Below are 23,309 nucleotides of genomic sequence, written 5' to 3'. Positions count from 1 at the left end.
GTCAGATGAGAGAGAGCACAGGTGGTTTTGTTGGTATCAAAGTCTGAATCTAGGTGGGGTTCATCCAAAATCCGGCACTGTCCTCAACAACTCAGCCAGCGTTGGGAAAGGATCCACTCTGGGGCCCTTACCATGGGCCTCACACTGTACTGGTTACAGAGAACTGGGGGAGAGTGTGTGTGAATGTGTATGAGTGAGAATGAGTGTGTGCATGGGACGGTAGTTGTGTATGTCAGTGAGGGAGAGATGATGTCCGTGTGCGTGTGCGTGGATGCCAAGGAGACGGGTGAAATATTGTCTCTGCCCCCACGGGAGGGCCAGGGACCGACCATCTCCGAGTCACCTACCCACCAGCCGCAGCTCCTCGCAGGGAGACCCAAGTGTGGCTCAGAGTGGTGGGTTTGGCTGAGTGTAAAGAGTGGAGAAGGCAAGCCCTGGTGGGCTACTAAAGGAGAGTGAGTTCTGCGGAGAGACCTGGTTTTATTGCTTTTGTCATAAAAGCAATCTAGCAGTATTACACAAAGTTTGAAAACCAGAGGGGGAAATTTATTACACTCTCACCCTCCTAACACAGCTATTGTTGCCATTTAAAAAATAATCCCAGGGCTTCCCTGGTGGCGCAGTGGTTGAGAGTCCGCCTGCCGAGGCAGGGGACGCGGGTTCGTGCCCCAGTCCGGGAAGATCCCACATGCCGCGGAGCAACGGGAGAGGCCACAACAGTGAGAGGCCCGTGTACCGCGCAAAAAACAAACAAACAAAAAAACCTGCAGGCCTTTTTTTTCAAGTGCAGGTTTGGGCACAGCTGTGGCCACTGGGAACGCCCCCTCACTTACTGTCACAACCCAAGTCTGTCCCATGTTATTCCGGAGCCTCCAGAGGGAGATCGTCAACATCTGCATATTCCCTGTGAGGGGATACTCTTCTGCCACGTCTATATCTGTGCACATTTGGGCCATTTCCAGATTGCTTCTTTGACAAATAATATGGAGCCGGGTTTTGAGGGGAGCATGGGCAGGAGGGAAAACAAGGGCAAAAAAGTGAGCCATGGGGTGTGGGGACTATTGGCATGGCCACAGCCCAGGGGCAAAGTAGGAGAGGGAGGCTGACAGCCAGGCCAAGCCGTCAGGATTTGATATGTCCAGTCCTGGGCAGGGGCATGACTTGGGTCCGTCCAGTTCTTAGGGAGGGCATAGATTTGTGGAAAAGCAGGACACTGACCAGGGGCCGCTGAGGACGAGCTCAAGTGGAAAATCCATTTCTCACCCTCTAACATTTGCATCGTCGGAGAGCATCAGCAGCCAGTGGTGTTCAGCTGCACAGAAGAAGGAGTTTGGAGGGTCGAAGGTGCCCCTTGGCAACACCCCAAGTGCCCGTGGTGCTTACAAGCCCATGGGCCTGAGCCCCGGACATGATGTGACCTAGAAGGAAGGGGTTAGGTATAGGGCTGATCATTTTAGAAGCTATTGGGTTGGAAAGACCATCAACCTGGGAGTTGGCACACCTGACATCAGTCACAGCTATGCCTCTACTTAGCTGTGTGACTTCAGATAGGTTACCCTCCCTCTCTGAGCTACCGTTTCTCCGTAAACAGGGGTATTTGACTAGATTCTCTTTTACCTTTCACGTCTCTGTGCAAGATCTGTTTCCAAAAACACTCCTTAGGGCCACAACCTCATATGAGAAGAGTGGGGTGCAGCAGATTCAATTCCCAGCTCTGCCCTTTCCCAGCTGCAGGACCTCAATACTTGGACCCAAGTACCCTCTCTGAGCTTGAGTGTTCCCAGCTATGAAATGGAGGCAATACCTAACTCGAAAGGTTGAGGGAAGGATGAAATGAGTTAATACACACACAAAGTGCCTGGAACAGCACCTGGCACAGAGTTCGCTTTCAGAAAAAGTTGCTAGGTGCCTGCTCTTCAGAGAAAATGAGATAATGCAGGAAAAAACAGCTAGGAAAAGCTCTTGGACATTCAACATGCAGCCTTTTTGCATCTTTCACCTGTCATAGAACTGGGCCTAATAATCAACTGCATGTAATAAGCGTTTCACAAATGTTTGTTGGCTGGCTGGCTGGTGTTATTGCTGCTTCCTTCAGTTTGGTATTGCATGACCAGAGTGGACCCATTGCTGTTCCCAGGAGGTGCAGGTGTCATGTCCAAACAGACTGAGAGATGCCAAAACCATCCTGGCAGAAAAGCCACCTCTGATGCAGAAAAGACTGGAACTGCCCCCCTTTAGGCCGACTATGGTTATGTTAAAAAGAAAAGAAAAGAAAGCAACAAAGAGCCAGTGTAGCACCTGGTGATTTGGAGAATCCATTGAGGGTGGGGCCTTGGCTGGTCTGGAGGAGAGCAGGTTGTTAGCAGGTGACCTGGGGCCTTTCTTGTTTCCTCCTCTGTGAAAGGAGAGGGTGGGGTGATCTCTCCCCAGCTCTCACTCTACCTAACCATTCGTGGCATCAACAGAAGGAAAAGTGAGCCCATTTTGGAGCTAAGGCCAAGTCTTAGCTGCAGTTTTGTATTCAATGAATGAATTTGTTAATTACAAATGACTCCTGTCTACTTAGATCCTCGGGGGCCCCTGTCAGCAGAGTCCCTTGGAAGTAACATCATCAAGTCCTTTTTAAATGCTTGTCTTCCGACTTGTCGCTCTTGGCCAGCCAGCCCTCACTCCACCCAATGTGGCAATCAGCATCTTCTTGTGTGGATGGGAACATCAGGTGAAGCAGATGTGAACTTGAAACCTGACTCTGCTATGAAGCTAGGTTATCACTTGGAACCTCAGTTTCTTCATCTGTTTAAAAAAAAAAAAGAGGAAAAATAGTATCTACTTTATGGGATAATCATAATGACTTCATGAGATGTCAAGTGTGAAATAAAGCACAACTGCGCATTGTCTGGCACACAGTAAGTGCTTAATAAATATTAACTATAGTAGTCACTTAATAAATCTTTACTGAATTTTATCAATCCAAGGAAGAACAGCAAAAGGAGGAGTGGTGAGGGAAAGGGAGGTGGAGGAAGGAGTACTTAGCAATGTAGAATCTCCTCCTGCCCCAGGGTCCTTTTCGTAGACCCTGGGGAGAAAGGATGGGGCTACCTGCCATCAGCCAAGCTCAAAGGGCAAAGGACAGAGGTGCCTGCTGTTGGCCCTCTGAACATCTCTGACATGTGAAAACATTTGGCATTAAAAGTGGAGACATGGGGACTTCCCTGGTGGCGCAGTGGATAAGAATGCACCTGCCAGTACAGGGGACACAGGTTCGATCCCTGGTCCAGGAAGATCCCACATGCCACGGAGCGACTAAGCCCATGCACCACAACTACCAAGCCTGCGCTCTAGAGCCCACAAGCCACAACTACTGAGCCCTGTGCCACAACTACTGAAACCCACACGCCTAGAGCCCGTGCTCTGCAACAAGAGAAGCCTGTAGACCACAACAAAGAGTAGCCCCTGCTCACCACATACAACTAGAGAAAGCCCGCACACAGCAACGAAGACCCAATGCAGCCAAAAATAAATAAAATTAAATCTTTAAAAAAAAAAAAAGTAGAGACATGTAAGGAGGATAATACAAAATGATTAAGTCACCGACGCAAACAATTATTTTAAAACAACTAACTGGATTCCATTAAGCAACAGATTATTAACCATTTCTTTTCAGAGTAATTGCTGTCAACTTCAAAAAAAACTGAGAAGCTAGAAGGCAGGAGGGGAGGAAGGGAAGGAGGAAGATTTGGGGATCACGGACATGCACTTCCTTTTCTGTGAAATGGGTGTGTTGAGATGCAGTTCTGGGAGATGGGTCCCAGGTACACAGAACCCCCGACTCAGTGATTTAGCTGAATGTGTTTTTTGGCAACTCTCCACCCAGGAGCCATGAATCCATTTCAGGGACAGATGAAGATGTTTGTGGGTGCTCTTTCTTCCCTATAAACTCAAGCAATATCACAATCCCTCTCCTGGCCCCGCTGGTCCCCAGGGAGCAGCCCCAGTGAGGTGCTTAGAGATGAGGTTTGTGGGGTGCACACCTGCCCCCCCTTCACCTGTCAATCTGTTCCCATCCTCCAGCCAATCTGGCCGGAAGCCAGGACGCCTAGGTCAAAGCCCAGGACAGAAACTGGCCAGACTGGTCCAGCTGCTTCTGTGCCTGAAGAACCAGAGAGATGGGGGTTTGTTCTAGGCTGACCGACTGCAATTTGGAGCCCACCCATAGCGAGTTTTAAGAGGTAGTGAGGCTACCGGGAGGCACAGTGGGAGACTTAGTTGAACCTTTCAGCGCTGGGAGGTCAGACCTTTGGGACAATGTATTGCTCAGTACCCCTGGCAGGTGCATGGAGCCGAAGAGCTGGAGGGCAGGCTGCCCAGGGTGATGGGCTAGGGCAAGCGATGGCTGCGACATTTCCATTTACAGCAGGGTTTCCCCTGCTTTCATCCGTGTCTCCCCAGCCTCCTTGGCAGGATGTGTGAAGGGCTCCGTGATTTCCAGAGATACCAGCTGTTCCTGGAGCAGCCCCGCCACTGTGCGGACAGAGCTGGGTGGGATAGGGAGGGATGGCCAGGGATGAGGGGCTGGGCTGTGTAGGTTGGAGACGGAAACCACCCCTGCAGGGCTTTGGCTACCCTGGGGAAGGGTCGAGGGAAAGCCCCGGGCTGTCTAAGGGGCAGAAGACCCCCCTGCACTGAGGGCCCCGACCCCACAGTCAGAAGCAAAGGCCCAGCTGGGTGCCCATGGGCCTGCTCAGGGTAGATGATTTTATTATTATATAAAATGTGGACATGCAGAAAGACAGGAAGAAACCAAAGGTGATGCAGAGATGGAGACCACTGGCTAAAGTTGGCATGAGAGAGAGAGAGATGAGGACAGAAGGACCTGGAGGAAAGTGAAGGGAGGAGGGTGGAAGGGAGAGAGAAAGGTGTGAAAGCAAGAAAAAGACCTGCGTGTGCTTTTTGGCTCTTCTTGCTCAGTACTTTCCCCTTAGCAGCTAAGTGAACATGTGCCTCTGGTACTGAGGGCAGAGATGGCCTTTACCGGAAACGCCCCTCTCGATTTCTTTCTTTTTTTTTTTTTAAGAGTTTCTTTTTTTTTTTTTCTTTTTTTTTGGCTGCGTTGGGTCTTGGTTGCTTCTTTCTCTCGTTGCGGCAAGAGGGGGCTACCCTCCGTTGTGGTGCGCGGGCTTCTCGTTGCGGTGGCTTCTCTTGTTGCAGAGCACGGGCTCTAGGCGCACGGGCTTCAGTAGTTGCAGCACATGGACTCAGTATGTGTGGCTCACGGGCTCTAGAGCGCGGGCTCAGTAGTTGTGGCGCACAGGCTTAGTTGCTCCACAGCATGTGGGATCTTCCCGGACCAGGGCTCGAACCCGTGTCCCCTGCATTGGCAGGTGGATTCTTAACCACCACGCCACCAGGGAAGTCCCATCCGCCCTCTCCATTTCTTACAAGAATTCCTCCCACTGTCCCTAATCTGCTGCCAGGAGCCTTCCTCAGCCATCAGGGTCAGCAGAACCCCGGAGAGCAGGGATGCTCTGAGGCATGCCGTGTGGAGGCTGCGGATGCCTGCCCACGGGAAGGAGCTCCCCTCAACCCCACACCCTCCAGCGCCCCCAGGGCTGGGATCTCCCAACCCAGGCAGAAGGAACAAAGCCTGTTGCCTTTGAGGTTCTACCTGGCCCCCAGTGTGCAGTCTATGTCTTTGTTTCTTACACACACACACACACACGCACACACACACGCTGGGATCCTCAGGGAGTCCTCTGCAGTGTTTCTAATAGCGTCCCCCCACCTGCTATCCACTCAGAGGCTGCTGCACAGTCAGACCGATGAGACAGGTAGGCAGCTCCCTCCTGCCCGGGCCAGGGCTGGAGGACTGACTCCCAGAGTAGCAGCTGGGCCCCCAGGGCCCTGGGGTCAGTAGTGGGGGTGGATGGCAGGTTGGACAGCCTCCGTGACCACGCCCCAGGCCGCACATGCCTGTCTGGGAGCCCGAGAGGCTGGGCCTTGGAGGGAGGCCTGTGTCCTGGGCTTGGTCTGAGCCCCTTCCTGTCCCCCTCCTCCTGCCCTTTCCCTCCACTTCGCCCAGCTTCTCTGGCTATTCACCGAGCGGCCTCTGTGCCCACGCCCACACACGCGACCCCATGGAGTCCTCCTGTCCCACTCTAGGGGTGAAAACACCAGGTGTTCCCCGCATGTCTCCATCGGCCCTTCTGGTCCTGTGCCCCGGCCCTCCTTCCTACCTCCACAGGACACTCATTTCTGCCCGCCGCCTGCCTTTGGCCATAGTGTTCCTCCTTCTAGGGCTTCTGTCCCCCCAGTCTCTCTACATCAATCCTGTCTAGTAGGTCCACCAAATTCTCCCTGAGCCATCACTACCCTCTCCTCCAGGAAGCCCTCCAGTCTAAGTCCATCTCTCACTGGTCGTTCCTTTGCTTGCCCTCCTCCCCCTCATGTGAGCCTCTGGCTCACGGTGAAGCCTGGGCTCTCCAGCAACAGGGGACCCTGCAGCTCTTTGGTCTGTCCCCCTACAGGATGCTCAAAACATTTACCAGCCAGACCCCGCATGGACCTCTGGTCACTCTCACCTAACCCAAGCCCTTGTCCCACCATAGATTCTGAGCTCTGCCAGTCAGGAGGATTCCCTTAAAAATGAAAGCGAAAACAAGACTGTGTCCCGAGCGCCTAACCAAGTACTCCAAGCTCCGTAGGCACACAATAGATGCTGAATTCGATGGAGGGCATCTCCCCGCTGAACATTTATCTCTGTGTGTGGAGGTGCTATGGCGACAGGAGACATGGAAATGACAAGCTAGACAGATAGATTCCCCCGGCTCTGCAAGTGGATTTATGACTCAATGGCTTATCGAGTGCTACGCTGTTGGCACCATTTAGTAACATTTAGCAATTCCAGTCCTGCTCCAGATTCCATCCCTGGTCCCCGTAGCACTGGAGGCATTTGTCCACGTGTAAAAGCAAGGGCAGCATTTTGCTTCGTAAGGGGTTCGGGCAGGGCTGGTAGGAGACATTGCCCGAAGCAGATTTGGAGCTGGGCTGAGGACAGAGATGCAAGAACTTTCTCAGAACCTGGGGTCCTCAGAGAGCAGAGCCAGGGCACTTTAGTCCCCAAGCAGGGGCTGGGGAGGAGGCTTGGTGGCAGCCTGGGGCTCCCTCCCTGCCACTGTCCCGGTTCTGCTGGTTACGAGGCAGGAATAGCCAGACAAGGCAGAGGTGGGCAGAGGACCCTGGTGGAAGGGAATGAGCCCATTCTTGGCTCCCTCCGTGGGATCTCGTCTCTCAGTCTACATCCCTACCCTCTAGCTCCCTAAGGGTGGGTGTGGGGCAGACTTTGGTGTCTTTCTCTCCAGATTGCTGGGCCCCAGTGACCGCACAGTGGACACCACGGCCAGGCTGTGAAACTCCGGGCCCGTGCAGTGGCACATGTACATCCCTGAGAAGCAGAGCGTCCCTGGGGGAGGAGCACTGTGCCTAGAGCTGAGGAAGCAGGAGGCCTGGGACTGGGGCCGGCTCCGCCACTTCCTGGCTGGGTGACCTTGGGCAAGTCACACAACCTCTCTGGGCTTGGTCTTCCTCTGGACCATGTTGGAGAATAAAGGAGGAAATGCCTGTGTGCTGAGGGGCCTGTCCCCCCGGAAGCTCAGTGAGTGGGACCTGCTGCTTTCCCTGGTGAGGTCCCTCTCCCAGCCTCCACTCTGTCCCCCACCACCCCCCGACTCCTCCCCTTGACACTGAGCCCAACTGTACTCAAGACCCTCTTCCTCCATGGGGCCTTCCCTGATGAGCCGGCCATCGTGTGCTCTCCTCGAGCTAAAGCAGGGCTTCTCAAACTAGCTGTAGGGAAGGCCCACATGGGTCTTTCCAATCCATGGCATGTGGTCCTGTTGTGCATGACGACCACGCAGCCTGCATCACATGACTCTTCTGGAGAGCTGGACAACATCTGAAGTGGTCTAGACACTGTTCAATGAGATCACAGCAAAGACAACTTCGTATCAACGTTTCCAGATGCTCACTCTCAGTAACGAACAGTCGGCAGTCCCGCACGGTCCCCGCCACCCTTTCAGCAGCACTGATCTAAACCCCTCCTTTGGGGCCAGGATTCATAGCCCAGAATCTCTGGTTCACTTTTCAAGGGAGTCTGGCTGCCGGCCAGCCCTGTACCTGTGTGCCTCCTGCTGTAAGACTTGGTGCTGTAGCAGCTGGGTTGGGCTGCCAGAGGCAGGAAGAACCCCTGTCCAGGAGAATGGACACCTTCGGTTTATTCAGAGCCCCTACCACCTGGCAGGTTCTGGGTGGGCCCCTTCCCCCGCTTCATTCTCACTCATCAACCCACACCTTATCACCCACCGAGGTCGGGGCAGGGGTTGGGGAGACACATGACAGTCACAGAGCTCTGGTGAGACACAGGAAGCCCTTCCTCTGTGGTGGGCTCATCCCAAGGCTCACAGGACTCAGCCCCACGCTGGTTCTAGCTAGCCCTCGTCCCGGGGCTCACCCAAGATGAGGGAACACGACTTCTCCAGGGTCAGCTCTGCCTTCTGCCTCCGAGGAGCTCGCCCAGGGGGCAAGCTGGGCAAGCCCCGGTTGCTGGCTCCAGGAAAAGGCTGCGTATGTGCCCTCCCTGTGCTGCTTGATCCCCAGCGTTGGCTGTGCCCACAGGTGGCCACCTTCCTGCTTCGTCTGCATCTCCTGTGCACACCCCGCCCCCAGGAGGAGGCCTGGGGGCTCCAGGACAGCAGTGAGGGGAAGGACCTCCCATCTCCCCAACTGGCCAGGAGTGGTCATTCCCAGCAGTCTCCTGCCTTTGGGCTGAGGCTAGGAGGTGGGGGAATGACAGGTCCAAGGCCACAGGGTGAGATCAGGGCCTCTTCCTGTCCTGCAGGCTCCTCCCTCGTGTCCTCTCATTCTTTCCAGCATTCTTCTTCCCATCACCATCTTCCTTCCACACTCCCAACTTCCATGATGGGCAGGCACGTGAGTGTTTTCAGAGCTGGGAAGGAGCTGCAAAACCCTCCAACCCAGGGTTTCCGCTGCTCAGCACCGTTGACATTTGGGACCAGGTAGTTCCTTGCTGTGGGGCTGCCTGTGCATCTGAGGGTGCTGAGCAGTATCCCCGGTCTCTAGCCACAAAATGCCAGTAGCTCCTCCTAGCTGTGGCAACCAAAAATGTCTCCAGATGTTGCCTCGGGTCCCGTGGGGGACAAAATTGCCCCCAGTTGAGAACTACTGGGCTAGTGCAGTTCTCCTCAATTCTGGTGACACTTCAGAATCACTTGGAGAACATTAAAAAAATAGAGAGACTCCCAAGTTTCCCCTCAGGCCTGCCGAGCCCAGATCTCTAAGGTGAGGCCTGAGAAACAGAATTTTCTGTCTCTTGGCTGCCAGGCATTGTCTGAAACTTCTGATTTTGTCTAATTCACTTCTTTTACAGACAAAGAAACAGGCAGGGCCATTGCCCAGCTTATGGATGATTAGATGGTTATTCCTAGTCTCTGCCCTGAAATCTCCCTGATCACTGGGGTTGGGTGGTCCAGCAGCCCCCTCTAAACCACCCTCATGGCCTTGGAAGGCAGTCACTTGTCCAGGAAAAACAGCCTCAAAGCCTTTCGCAGTTTCCTAACAGAAATTAATTTCCAGCCGTCAGATGATTTCACTCTGCCTTCCCTACCCTCTTCACATCCCTTTTATTTACTTTTATTTATTTATTTATTTTTGGCTGTGTTGGGTCTTCGTTTCTGTGCGAGGGCTTTCTCTAGTTGCGGCAAGCAGGGGCCACTCTTCATCGCGGTGCGCGGGCCTCTCACTATCGCGGCCTCTCTTGTTGCAGAGCACAGGCTCCAGACGCACAGGCTCAGTAGCTGTGGCTCACGGGCCTAGTTGCTCCTCGGCATGTGGGATCTTCCCAGACCAGGGCTCGAACCCGTGTCCCCTGCATTGGCAGGCAGATTCTCAACCACTGCGCCACCAGGGAAGCCCCACATCCCTTTTAAAATGCAGCTTCTTAAAGGACGTCACTTTGCTGCTGACACTGAAATCCCCCTCGCTTTACACTTGTCAGAGAGCTGGCTGAACGAGAGCACAGCTGATAGTGGCACCTGCGTGGCTGGTGTCCCCGTGCTGTCCCCAACCCCTCAGCTCTGTCTCTCGGAGTAGCAGATGCCTCTCCCTCCCCATTACGGACCGGTTCCCAGGGTTTGGGAGAAGCTCACAGCTCACAGCTGAGCAGTTCCCAGGGTCAGGGGCTGGATCAGAGCCCCGGTTGGGCTCCATTCCCTTGCGAGAACCAAACTCCACACTTCCTGAGCCCCCCACTGACAGGGCCCCACTGGTGTCTACCCCCCAGTTCCCACTGCCAGCTTTCGGGGAGCCAGGCTGTGGCCCGGAGCTAGAGGTCAAGAGGCAAAGTAAACCTGTCCCTCCTCCTTTGGAGGATCCATGCGGTGGTGGGGCCTAAGAAGGGAGGCCGGACAGGCAGGGAAACAGGCTGACCTGCCCAGGGGTACAACCCCAGGATTGGAACATCTGTATGGTGGGTAGATAGTAAAGGCTCCACTTCTTGGGGTTGAGAAGGATTAAATGAGAAAAATCACAGGGTCTGGCACTGCAAGTCTTCAGTCAAGAATTTAGAAGAAAGGAAGGAAGGAAGGAAGGAGAGAGGGAGGGAAGAAGGGAGGAAGGAAAAAGAAAGGGAGGGAAGGGAAAGGAGGAGGAGGAGGAGGAAAAAATGGAGGCTATGGAAGACTGAGACCGGTGGAGAGCTTAAGACCAGGAGAGGGAGGAAGTTAGGTAGGAGGGACACCGGGAGGCCGAGAAGGCACGAGCTATGAGAAAATGTTAGCAAGTGAATCGAGAGCGAATCATATCAAGAGGAGGAGAGAAAGAATGTGTGAGCAGCAGAAAAGGAGGCTAGACCAGGATGGGAGGTCAGCGGTGCTCCAGGGCACTGCCCGCCCCCCACCTCCCTCCCCTGCTCTCAGCAAGTCTGCATCAGCGACAGTGATGCAAACTTTACTTTCGCAGGTGTCTGCTGACTCCCGGGAGTGGAGTGGTGGTGGAAAGTGGGTGTGCACACCCGGGGTGGACAGGCAAACTGGTCAGGGGGCGCTTCTGGAGAGAAAGGCCAAGTCAGGAAGGAAGCGACTTATACATAGTCGAGTAATCCTAATCACTACTGTTGGTTAACTGCTTGCCATGTGTTTGGACCTGTGCTGTTTGAAACGCACCATATTGTTGAATCTCTCCAAAAATTTTAGAATATAAATATTTCACCCCTATTAGCGCCATTTACAGATGGGGAAACTGAGGCTCAGGGGTGTTAAGTGATTTTCCCAAGGTCAGACGGGTAGGAGGGGGCAAAGAAAAGATTCCAGTGTGGATCTCTCTGGCCTCAAAGTTAAAGGTCTGAATTTCTACTCTCCTGTAAAACCTGGAGTCAGAGCATATTCAGACCTGGAAAGGAGTGTAGGAAACACTGCCCTCCTCATTTCACAGATGAGGAAACTGAGGCCGGGGGGCAAGGGAAGGAGACTTGTCCATGGTCACAGAGCAAGTTTGCCAGATTCGGAACAGGAGCACAGCCCTGCACTTGCCTCCCCAAAACACTTTTTCCTTCAGCACAGCCTCCTGGATTCCAAGGTGGAGATCAATGCAGGAAGGAAGACCAAGGGCAAAAGAGAGCTCCTGGTGGGCAGGGGGAAGAGATGCAGGAAAACGGGGAACAGGAAGCGAACCCGTCAAAATGTCCAGGTGGGACCCCATGGTCAGAGGGGACAGAAAATGAAAACCCATCCATTCATTCACTCTGTGAGTCATTCATTTATTCATTCAACAAACATGTATGGGGGCCCACTCTGTGCCAGGCCCCACTAAGGGTACAGAATTAGCCAAACACAGACCCTGCCCTCAGGGAGCTTATAACCAACTGGACAGCATATCTGGGACCCTTGGAGGGGAATGTGTGAACTCCAGAGCTGGGGTGTCTCAGGTCCTCACTGCCCTTAGGGTGGGTGAAGCAGATTTCAGCTCTGCTGTGGGGCCTCGTTGTGGGAGCAGAGGGGTGAAGTAGCAGGGAAGAGGGCGGGGTGCCTCCTGAGCCCAGGGCCCCAGGGGAAGACCTGAAGGCGCGAGCACCCAGGTGTGCCCCACTCCCTGAAATGTAGGCAGGAGACCTTCCCATTTTTCCTCTCTGCACGGCAGCGATTTAAGTTAATTAAGTGGAACAATACATTCTTTCTCAACTGCCTAGAACAGAATAATCTTTCACTGCTCACCCACTTTGGGGAAAGCACAGGCTCTTTGCTTTGAGGTGGCGACAGGTTGTGGCTATCCTAGAAAGAGGCTGTCCTGGGGCAGGATGGGGAGAAAAGGGTGGTTGGGGGCAGACGTCCTGGGCAGTCAAGAGGGCTGAGAAAGGACATCTGGCATCACCACCCTCTGTCCCAAGTCTGGTTTTACCCTGGCTAGTCTTTAGAGCACCTCTGCGTGGATTAGAAAAAGCACCCCCCGCCCGGCTCTGCTGATGCAGAGCCTGCAATTCTAGCCCCCAGAGACCTCTCCACTTGGCACCTCTGTGCAGGGCAGAAATTGCACAATTGCATGTGGGCTCTGTACCTCCCCTGTATTGTCATTCCGTCACTACAGATACATCCCCTGTAGGCACACAGGTTTCAGAAGTGTTGATTGCGCATATGTTTTATTTCTGCAAATCAGATCCTAATTTTTAAATCCAACGAGGAGTCAGCTTTCTAAAGAAATCTTGATTTATGATCCCTCTTCTTTTTCATATTTAGATTTTTTTTCTCTTGGCTTTGCTTAAAACAGGCTATACCTTGAAAACCACATCTCTGCTAAAGGGTCACTATCCAAAATATATAAGGAACTCACACAACTCAATAGTAAAAAAAAAAAAAACAAAAAAAACAAAAACAAGCCCCACAAATAATCCAATTAAATCTGGGAAATGCAAATAAAAAACACAATAAGATTTCACCTCACATCTGTTAGAATGGTTATTATAAAAAAGCCGAGATAAGTGCCAGGGAGGATGTGGAGAAAAGGGAACCCTTGTTCACTGTTGGTGAGAATGTAAATTGGTGCAGCCACTGTGGAAAATAGTATGGAGTTTCCTCAAAAAGTCAAAAATAGACTGCCGTATGATACAGCAATTCCACTTCTGGGTATGTCTCCAAAGGAAATGAGATCATTACCTTGAAGAGATATCTGCATCCCCATGTTCATTGCAGCATTGTATACAATAGCCAAGATGTGGAAACAACCTAAGTGTCTATAAATGGATGAATAGATAAAGAAAATGTGGTATATACATACAACAGAGTTTTTTAAAAATTTTTATTGGAGTATAGTTGCTTTACAATGTTGTGTTAGTTTCTACTGTGCAGCAAAGTGAATCAGCTATACGTATACATATATCCCCTCTTTTTTTTGGATTTCCTTCCCATTTAGGTCACCACAGAGCACTGAGTAGAGTTCCCTGTGCTAAACAGTAGGTTCTCGGGCCTCCCTGGTGGCGCAGTGGTTGAGAGTCCGCCTGCCGATGCAGGGGATACGGGTTCGTGCCCCGGTCCGGGAGGATCCCATATGCCGCGGAGTGGCTGGGCCCGTGAGCCATGGCCGCTGAGCCTGCGCATCCGGAGCCTGTGCTCCGCAACGGGAGAGGCCACAACAGTGAGAGGCCCGCATACCGCAAAAAAACCAAAACCAAACAAACAAACAAACAGTAGGTTCTCATTGGTTATCTATTTTATACACAGTATCAATAGTGTATACATGTCAATCCATACAATGGAATATTATTCTGCCATAAAAGGGAAGGAAATCCTGCCATGTGTGACAACATGGATGAACCTTGAGGGCATTGTGCTGAGTGAAATAAGTGAGACAGAGAAAGACAAATACCATATGATCTCACTTATATATGTGGAATCTAAAAAAGTCGAAGGCTTTCCTGGTGGTGCAGTGGTTGAGAATCCACCTGCCAATGCAGGGGACACGGGTTCGAGCCCTGGTCTGGGAAGATCCCACGTGCCGCGGAGCAACTAAGCCCGTGCGCCACAACTACTGAGCCTGCGCTCTAGAGCCCATGCTCCGCAACAAGAGAGGCCGCGATAGTGAGAGGCCCGCGCACTGCGATGAAGAGTGGCCCCCGCTCGCCGCAACTAGAGAAAGCCCTCGCACAGAAACGAAGACCCAACACAGCCAAAAATATAAATAAATAAATAAATTAATTAATTAATTAAAAAAAAAAAAGTCGAACTCAGAGAAACAGAACAGATTGGTGACTGCCAGGAGTGGAGCGAGGTGTGGGAATGGGTGAAGGTGGTCAAAGGTACAAACTTCCAATTATGAATGAATACATTCTACGGGTATGATGGACAGCAAGGTGACTATAGTTAACGATACTGTGTTATATATTTGAAAATTACAAAGAGAGTAGATCTTAATATTTCCCAACACACACACACACAATTGTAATTACGTGAGATGATGGATGTATTAACTAATCTTATTGTGGAAATCTTTTTGCGATATATACATATATCAAATCATTATGTTGTACGCCTTAAACTTACACAATGTTATACGTCAATTACATCTCAATAAAGCTGGGAAAGAAAGCCACAGCCCAGAGCAAAGCAGACTCAGGATGGTCAGATATATTCGGGTTGTGGAGCCAGGGGACCCCAGGACCCAAGAGGAGTGGGCCTTCCTTCCTCGGCCAGCAGACGGCAGTGTCCACTGGGGGTCTTGCCTCCCAGGGAGGGTTGCAATCTTGGCTTCACTGGGGAGTTGGGGGGCCTCTCTGTGCTCCAAGTCAGGATCTGCCACAGTCTCCTGGGCGAGGGAAGGCAGCCAGGCTCAGGTTCATCCCCAGCTACTGAAGTGCCTCCACTGAGCCGGTGCCTCTGAGGTCTCACTTCCCCTCTCTGGGCCTGTTTCCATACCTACAAATGATGCAACTGACCAGCCATGACAAGCTGATGCTCAGGAATCCACCTTGGCACTCCAGGCCTGAAGGATCCATCGCAGCCCGGTGTCTGGGCCCTTCCACAGATGGCCTGTCTAGTCTCCTCAAGCTCAGGACCCTCCCCTTGCCTGGAAAGCCCTCTCTTTCCTTCTTACAGCCTGTGCCCCCTCTGCCATTCTCAAACTCACCTCCCCCAGGAAGCCTGCCCACACCGTCACCTTGTGCTGAGCCCTCCTGTAATCCCATGGTCCCCCTGTGCTCACCAACACCTTGCCTTGCCATTCTCCTTTTAGTGTGTGTGTGTGTCTGTGAGTCCTTCCCTGCCTCTTCTGAATTCCTTTCCTTTTTTCCAAATCAAGGAGTCCTGGACTCCTTGAATGTAGAATCCCAGTTCAGCAAGGGGCTCAGTGAGATCACTTAATCTGGTGGTTTAAAAAAACAAGAGACAAAAATCAAAACAACTTCCCTTCTAAGCTGAAAAATCCCTTTTCAAAGGAAAGCTTACAGAGAAGGCAGAACAGTCTGAGTGAAGGAGAAGGCCCTGGTCCTGCTGCAGCCCCACTCCCCGGGGCCTGGAAGGAACACCAGGACCAGCCTGCTCTAGTCCAACCCTCTCGGTAACCAAGGAAGATTCAAGGGCCCGGAGTGACCAAGTCATGATAGTGACTCCATGGGCACTTCTAGAAGACTTTAAATTTCAGAAAGCATCTTCCTCCTTTTCTCCTCCCTCCCCAGGTGACCTGCATCCCTGTGATGCAGGAAAGAAAGATCACATCACCCAGAGGGGCCAGGTGACTCGCCCAAAGTCACACAGTTATCAGTCGCAGGATTGGGCTCAGAACTCAGCAGAAGGGGGAGGAAGCTTGCTGAAAGATCGCTCACAAATGCTACAGCTGGGGTTCTGCCCAAGGGCCAGCTCAGTCCCTGGCTCCTAGGGAAGGTTTTCTTGGGGCCTCTGAGGGCTCTCCCAGGCTGAGCATCAGAAGTTGTGTAGGGGAGGGAAGGCAGGCCCCCGTCTCTTTGCTCCTCATGAATCTAGGGAGATGAGCGCGGCCCCTGGTGCCTCCAGTGGCCCTTCAGGATTCTTGCTGAAAGGTTAATTACCAGACCATCCCATCAAAGGAAATTGCACTTTTGTACAATTTGCCTTAAAGACCAAACTGAACTTCAGCAACATAGTTATTTATGGACTCTAATAAGCATTTTCTGGGTGTGATTAACCTTTATGCCAAAGTCACACTGGGAATTGGGATGGCAGCTTCAATTCTAGCCATGCTGTGTGCTGGCCGGGGGGTGGGGGCATGTACAGCAGCTGGAGCAGCCTGGAGCAGGCAGGCAGCTGTCAGCCTCTGGCCCGCCCACCCCGCCCTCTCCATGGCTCCTGCGCCCTTCCCTCTCCTCTGCCCATCGCTTCTTCCCACGCCCTGTCCTGATCGATCCCCCTCCATGCTTCATCCACTTGAAAGACAGACCTGATCGCCTGCTTACTGGGCCCTAGTCTCCACTCAGCTGCTAAAAACAGTTCTGTGACCTTGGGCACCTCAACTATAAAACCCCTGTGAAATGGGGAGCATGGAACTTGCTCTGTCTGCTTTCCGCAGCACAGCGCCCCTTCCGTGCCAGCGACCCCTGGGCCCTAGGACGGTCAGTTTATGTGATGCTGTGATGGAGCCACAGCACGCCCTTGGCCTTCTCAGGTTTAACATTCCGGCTTTGGCTCTTTGGCGAGTGGAGAGATTTGCAGCTGAGGTGCGGGTTTTATCTGGGGGCCTCGGGGCTGCCAGGCTGGCACACAGAAGTGAGGATCTACCTCGTGAGTGAGCCCAGCGCCTGCCAGCTTCAGATCCTCAGTCCCATTTTGGTTTTCTCTCCACCTCACCAAGTCCTGAGAGCTTGGTTTGTCAAAAACGGTTCTGAAAGGAGAACCAGCGGCTAAGGCTGATGACAGAGGTGTCCAAGAAAGTGGCGATTCTTAGGTCAAAACCACTTTTGGTTTACTTTGAGAGAGGATGACATGTCCAGTTTGGTGAAGCCCAGGCCTCTGATGTGACCCTACTCACCACATGCTCCAGCCATATTTTTTGGAGTGCTAGACCTCACCACAGAGTGAAGGAAGCTCTTCACCCTCCCCAGGAAAATGGTCAGCATTACACGCAACATTCTGCATTTAATTACAGGGTTTCCTCCCCTCCCCTGCCTCGTGTGTTTGTAGACACCAGATTAAGAATTCACAGCTTTAGGGGCTTCCCTGGTGACGCAGTGGTTGAGAGTCCGCCTGCCGATGCAGGGGACACGGGTTCGTGCCCCGGTCCGGGAGGATCCCACATGCTGCGGAGCGGCTGGGCCCGTGAGCCATGGCCGCTGAGCCTGCGCGTCCGGAGCCTGTGCTCCGCAACGGGAGAGGCCACAACAGTGAGAGGCCCGCGTACCGCAAAAAAAAAAAAAAAAAAAAAAAAAAAAGAATTCACAGCTTTAGCAGAACACAAACAACAACCTTTAAACTTCAGGGGCTTGTCGCTACAGTGCAATGCTCTCCTGTTGGTGGAGTTGGAAAACTAGTGAAAGTTGAAGAGGATATCAACGTACGGTGGAAGGAAATACACAGGAAAACTCTGGAGTTTTCATGAAACTGTGATTCAGGAGTAAGCCAGGAGCCTTGACCAACCCTTCCGCAGAGCCAGAGGTGGCACAGGCCCAGATTCTGTACAGAGCCGACATTTCCTGAGGGGAGAGATTGGTTTGGGAATTTTAAGAAACATTTTTCTTTGCATTGTGCAAAACCGGCCCTCTGTTGGGAGAAAATGACTTTGTGAACCAGCACTTCCAAGGAGAGGTAAGGGTCAGGGTTACTGTCAGCCAGCCAAGGACAGGCTTCATCCCGTGGCATTTGCTTTGGATTCATGATGAATCTGGACTCGCCCTGCTCCTCTGTGAACCCTTGGACATTCAGATGCAAGGCTAAGACCTTCTGGCTGGTGTATTTGCCATCTAATTAGAACCCTGTGGCGTAAGTGCATTGTACTGAGGCAATTCCATGCAGTTGGGACTAGTCTGAGTTCTCTGATGGCCAGGGTCTAGTGCATGTACGGAGGGCACCTGGGCACATTGACGGGAGACCGAGTTGCTTTGCTTCGGAGGGTCGGGGAAGGTGCTGCTGCGGGGAGGGGCTCTGGACCTGGCGTTTGAGGGCTGCAGACTTCACCAGGTGGGCCAGGGTGATGAGGGGGCAAAAGTGTGCAGACACCAGCAGGACCCCACGTGCTGGGGAAGCAATAAGTCATTCAGTGTGAATAAAACGTGGTGTGCTTTCAAGGAGGATGTGAAAGGCCGAAACACAAAGCACAGCTTCAGGCTTAGAAGGATAGCGATGGAAAGCCAGGCAGCAGGGCTGACATTTTCACGTAGGGTGTTACCGGTTCCTTTAATTTGCCTACAGCTGAGCTGCCTCTGGGAGCCCCATTTCCATGCTGTGTGTGTACACGTGTGTCTGTGCTGGGAGTGGCAGAGGCAGGGGTGGGTGACAAGCCGGGGGTGGGGGTCTCTAGTCCCCTTCTAGAAGAGGTCTCCGGCCATTCCAGCTGAGCGGCCCTCTCTGGGGACAGTCGCTCAGAGCTGGGTCCCTGCTGCCTGTGCTGAGCCGAGCAGCAGGTCTGTCAGTGAGGACACAGCTCTCCCTCCGCTCGGCATGCAAGAGCCACGGGCTGGCCTGGCGGCTTCCTCCTCTCTCCGCTTCTGCGTTTTGAAGTGGAAAAGGAGGGTAAAGATATTTCGCCATCTCTCTGGGGACAGTGAAGTTTAATTAGTGATTAATAAAGTGTTGGAAGTTCCTTGGGGCCAGAGAGATGAATGGGTTTATTCTAATCACTCCCGAGTCCCAGGAGCGAGTTAGCTGACCCCAGCGCCGTTGGCTGAGGCCAAGCTCTGGGCACGGGATGGGGGTACAGGGCCGGGGGGTGGGCCTCGGAGCCTGGAGCTTGGCCCAGTAAGAGCAGAAAGACCCCTGTGATGTGACGGGAGGAGTGTGCCAGCGAGGGGGTAAACAAACCCACTGCGGACTCAGGCACAGCACTGAGGGGACAACGTGGGGGAATCATCAGGGTCAAGGGGGGCTTCCTACAGGAGGTGTGGGTGGAACAGGTCCTGACCAGGAGTGGGGAGCATTCGATTCCATCTTGGGTGGGAGAGCGGGGAGCAGGGTCTGTCTTTGTCATCAGACGGCGGGAGTGGGCAGGTGGGTGGCACAGGTCCTGAGGGTCTGGGGCGCAGGGTAGAGGCCAGTTTGGGAAGAAGGTACGGGAGCAACAAGCTCAGGACTTGGGTGAGGCAAGGGAGGCATTTTTCTCAAGCATGGAATTTAAAGAGCTGCCCCAAAGTGCAGTATCAAGATAAATCATATTTTAATATTATTACTGATTTTTCCTTTTACCCGAGGCTCCAGTATGGCCCAGCACTGTTAGTGATCCTGGCTTTTTTTTTAAAAAAAGCTTTTGATACGTTGTTCATCATGGAATTTTTTGCATTAATTTAGAGTTTAAAAAATATTGCATTAAAATATTATGTATCTTGCCTACTAAGTTTTCTGGTCCCCCCCCCCACCACCGCCTTAAATTTTGCACTGGAGGTGAATGCCTTGGTCTCCTCACCGTAGTCCTCGCCCTGCGAGTGAGGTCTGCAAATGAGGGCTGCGAATGTGTGCGGCTTGTGTTGGCCACCACCCTGGCTCTACTCTGAATTAGAAACTTGCTCACGTGGGACTCGGACAAGTCCCTACCTCTCTCACGAGCTCATTTTCCCCTGTGAAATGGCTAAGGCTGCTTCCAGATCGAAGTGTCCCTGTCTGAAGTTCTGCAGTGAATTTTGCAGAACTGTTTGGGAATGGGCTGGTGCTGAGACACCATGGCAGGTCGGGGGGCGGGGGGGAGGAGAGGAGACGGTCCCGGGGAGGGGACCCCAGGAAGGAAGAGCAGAGGAACAGGGGTGCTGATGCAGAGAGCAGCCTCCCATGAGGCCAGGGAGACAGGGCTCTCATGTCCTGACAACTGGAGGGGGGGCTGGGTACCATCCTCCACTACCCCCACCCCCCGCATGCTCCTTAGCCCTTCACAAATCAAATCCCAAGGGAAACAATCACCTCGCCTCCAACCCGTGGCTAAATAAGAATCAGCAAGTTCAAATCAATCAGCGTGACCTATTGAGTGCCTGTTGTAGACCTGAAACACAACGTAACTCGTTAATATATTCAGCACATTAGAATGCAATGAACAAAACAAAATCCTTCCCATCTTGGATCAAGCTGTGCTGCTCACGGAGGACTTGTACATACACTGCGTCCTGTAAGCCTGGCGGAGTGGTGGTGGGGCGGCTATTACACCCGTGTTCACAGGTGAGGAAATCGAGGCACAGAGAGGTCAAGTAACCTGCCCATGGCAACACAGTGAAACTGGGGCTGGATGCCAGGTCTCTTTTGACTCTGAATCCACAGGGAAGGTGTTGACCTTAAGGGAGGGGGCACAATGATTACGTGTGGGTGTTAGTTGAAGAAGGGGGCAGCCCTCTAGGTGTGAGACCCATGCTCCTCTCCCCCGGTGGGCTGAAATTTTGGAATCAGAGTGCCACAGAGTCCCCAGGGAGGGTAAGAGGCAAAGATTCTCCCTGGATTAGAGCAGGCATCTTTCCAGACACATTTATCCCTTCACCTCTCTGGGCCTCAGCTTCCTCATCAGGGACAGCCACGCCAGCCAGCCCCACAGAGAATGAAGTACCATCGCGGATATAAAATGACTTGGTAAATGGTGAGGCACAATTTGTAGTGACCAGTAATTAGCTGGGTGGGGATGAGGGCCCGGGAGGCAGCTCATTAAACCACAGGTCCTGAGCTCCTGCAGCTGGGGAGGGAGGGCGGCTCACTAATGGGGGGGTCTTCTGTGAGCCCATGCGGGTCGGGGGGGGCTCGGGGGTGCAGGTGGGAGGGTGTGGGTGTGGGTGTGTCGGGACACGCCTGTGCCACCCTTGAGACCCCGTGAGGATGGAGGTGGCTTGCTCAGGCAGAGCCTCTCTGGTGGCCCCCAGCCCTCAGGGAGAAAGTTCCCCTCTGTCCTGGGAACCTGGGCTCCTGCTGTCCCTGCCTCCCTTTCAGGCCCTTCAGAGAGCAGGGCAGCCCCAGACCTCGTAGGCAGAGAGGACACGGAGGAGGAGGGCAGGGAGGCTGGGCCGGTGGGGGACGGGTGTATGTCTGGGATGAGACGTATTTGTATGAAGGGGACAAGAGAGGCGGCAGGTAGCTCCCGGCCAGACTCTGCTCATGACACAGAGTCTAACTGCGTCCCTCACCTCCCTGTGCCCACAGGCCCTTCTCCTCCTGGGGCTGCACTCCATCTCCGCCTCCCTCCAGGACCAGCACTGCGAGAGCTTGTCCCTGGCCGCCAACATCTCTGGTGAGCACCCCCATGTGCCTCCTGCAAGATTCCAGGTCCCCAACCCCCAACCCCAGGGCTCCCAGAGCCTGCACACAGAACCATGCCCTGGGGCAGGAGCAGCAGAGAGATTTCCCCTCTGGGGCTCCAAGCAATCCATCATCTATCCACGGAGTGCTGTGTTGAGCAGGACCCTGAAGTTGGGTGTAAGTGTGGTGGGAAAGAGAGCTGCGATTAGGTGACAACATCAGCCAGGGGCACAGAGGGGCTTGGGGCACGTGTGCCAAGTCGTTATCCTCCCTGCTTTGGGGTGGACAACAGGGAGGTCGCCCCAGCCCTTGCAACTGTGAGAACCAACAGAACAGAGGGCTGGGCTGTGACTCAGGCATCAGTGAGGAAGAAAGCCTGCTGTTTGCTGCTGCTAAAAATGCCTGAAGCATAATATGTAGGGCGCTCTGTGTGGGGCACTGTCTGAGGTATTTGAGATACAGCTCTTCCTTGATTTACAATGGGGTTACGTCCAGATAAACTTATCATAAATTGAAAATATCGTAAGTCAAAAATTCACTGAATACACCTAACCTACTGATCAGCATAGCGTAGACTAGCCTACTTTGAAATGCTCAGAACACTTACATTAGCGACAGTCGGGCAACATCATCTAACACAAAGCCTATTTTATAACAGTGTTGAATATCTCTTGTAATTTATTGAATAGTGTACTGAAAGTGAAAAACGGAGTGGTCGTCTGGGTACAGAGTGGTTGTCAGTGTGTCAGTTGTTTACTCCCGTGATCGCATGGCTGACTGGGAGTTGCTGCAGCTGCCAGTGCCCAGCATCACGAGAGAGGACTGTACCACATATTACTAGCCTGGGAAAAGGTCAAAATTCAACATCTGAAGTGTGGTTTGTACAGAATGCATATTGCTGTCAAGCCATCGTACAGTCGAAAAACCATCAAAGTCGAACCATCGTAAGTCGGCGACCGTCTGTATATTCACCCAGTTTTTACGATCTTCTGAGGCAGGTGCTGTTATCCTCCTTTTACACATAAGGAAACTGAGGCACAGAGCAGAACTAGTAAGTGCTGGAGCTGATTTGAGCCCAGGAAGCCTGGCTCCCAGATACGTTCTATACCACCGTGGTCTACCCCTCATCGACAGAAAATACTGCTTAACTGCAAATATTACTAACACTTGTATAACTTCACCAATCCAACTCATTAACTGAGCACCTACTGTGCGCCGGGCCCCATGTTCCCTGGGAGAACAAAGAGGAGCTCACAGTTTGGTGTGGGAGTCAAGTTCATAAACACATGTGCTATGAGGCGCAAGGCCCGCGCTGTTGGAGAAATGGCCACCACGTGCTGGCAGGGAAGCGGAGTTTCTGAACCTGGGCCTGCGGGGAGAGGAGGCTTGGGGAGAGGAGGCTTCCACAGCTCCAGGCAGCTGCCCCGTGGCCTGCTGTTCCCTCAGTAGGGTGGGGGTTGGGGGGCGAGAGAATGAGCACCAGACCTGGAGCACCGACTGGATTCCCATGCTCATAGGGGCGCTCAGTCTTGTCCTGTCTGCCCTAGGGGGCCCCACTGATAGCCACAGGGATGAGCATGCCTTTGACTCCCTTGAGCCTCACTTTGCAGTTATAGAGTAGGGTGGGAGGGCTGACACCTGCCTCAAGGATCTGTTATGCTTAAATGCACTATGTTTAATGGCAATATTTCACAAACTGTAGAGCGCCATACCACTACTGAATATTATTTATTATTGTTGGTAAGAGCAGGCTTTTAAAAGTGCTTACTGTGTAGCCAGAATGAGGGGCAGGCACTTGCCATGAATTGCTCACTACAATGGAGGTGGCAGGGAGGTTAGATCGGGGTGGTGTGAATCCAGGAAGCCTTCCTG

General features: G+C 52.8%; 1 protein-coding gene across 3 annotated transcripts in view; it reads left to right on the top strand.

Annotated features, from left to right (window-relative positions):
• LOC308606717 (corticotropin-releasing factor receptor 1) overlaps positions 1 to 23,309 on the top strand; it is a 51,116-nt gene that overhangs the window by 2,256 nt on the left and 25,551 nt on the right. For all 3 annotated transcript variants that reach the window (XM_081217958.1, XM_081217957.1, XM_081217956.1), the window contains exon 2: positions 21,342 to 21,429. In XM_081217958.1, coding sequence (XP_081074084.1) covers positions 21,342 to 21,429 — 88 coding nt within the window. The remainder of the gene's footprint in view (positions 1 to 21,341; positions 21,430 to 23,309) is intronic.

This window comes from Mesoplodon bidens (genome assembly GCF_964165515.1).
Source record: "Mesoplodon bidens genome assembly, chromosome: 19".
Taxonomy (NCBI): Eukaryota; Metazoa; Chordata; class Mammalia; order Artiodactyla; family Ziphiidae; genus Mesoplodon; species Mesoplodon bidens.
This window is presented reverse-complemented; position numbering and strand designations above follow the sequence as displayed.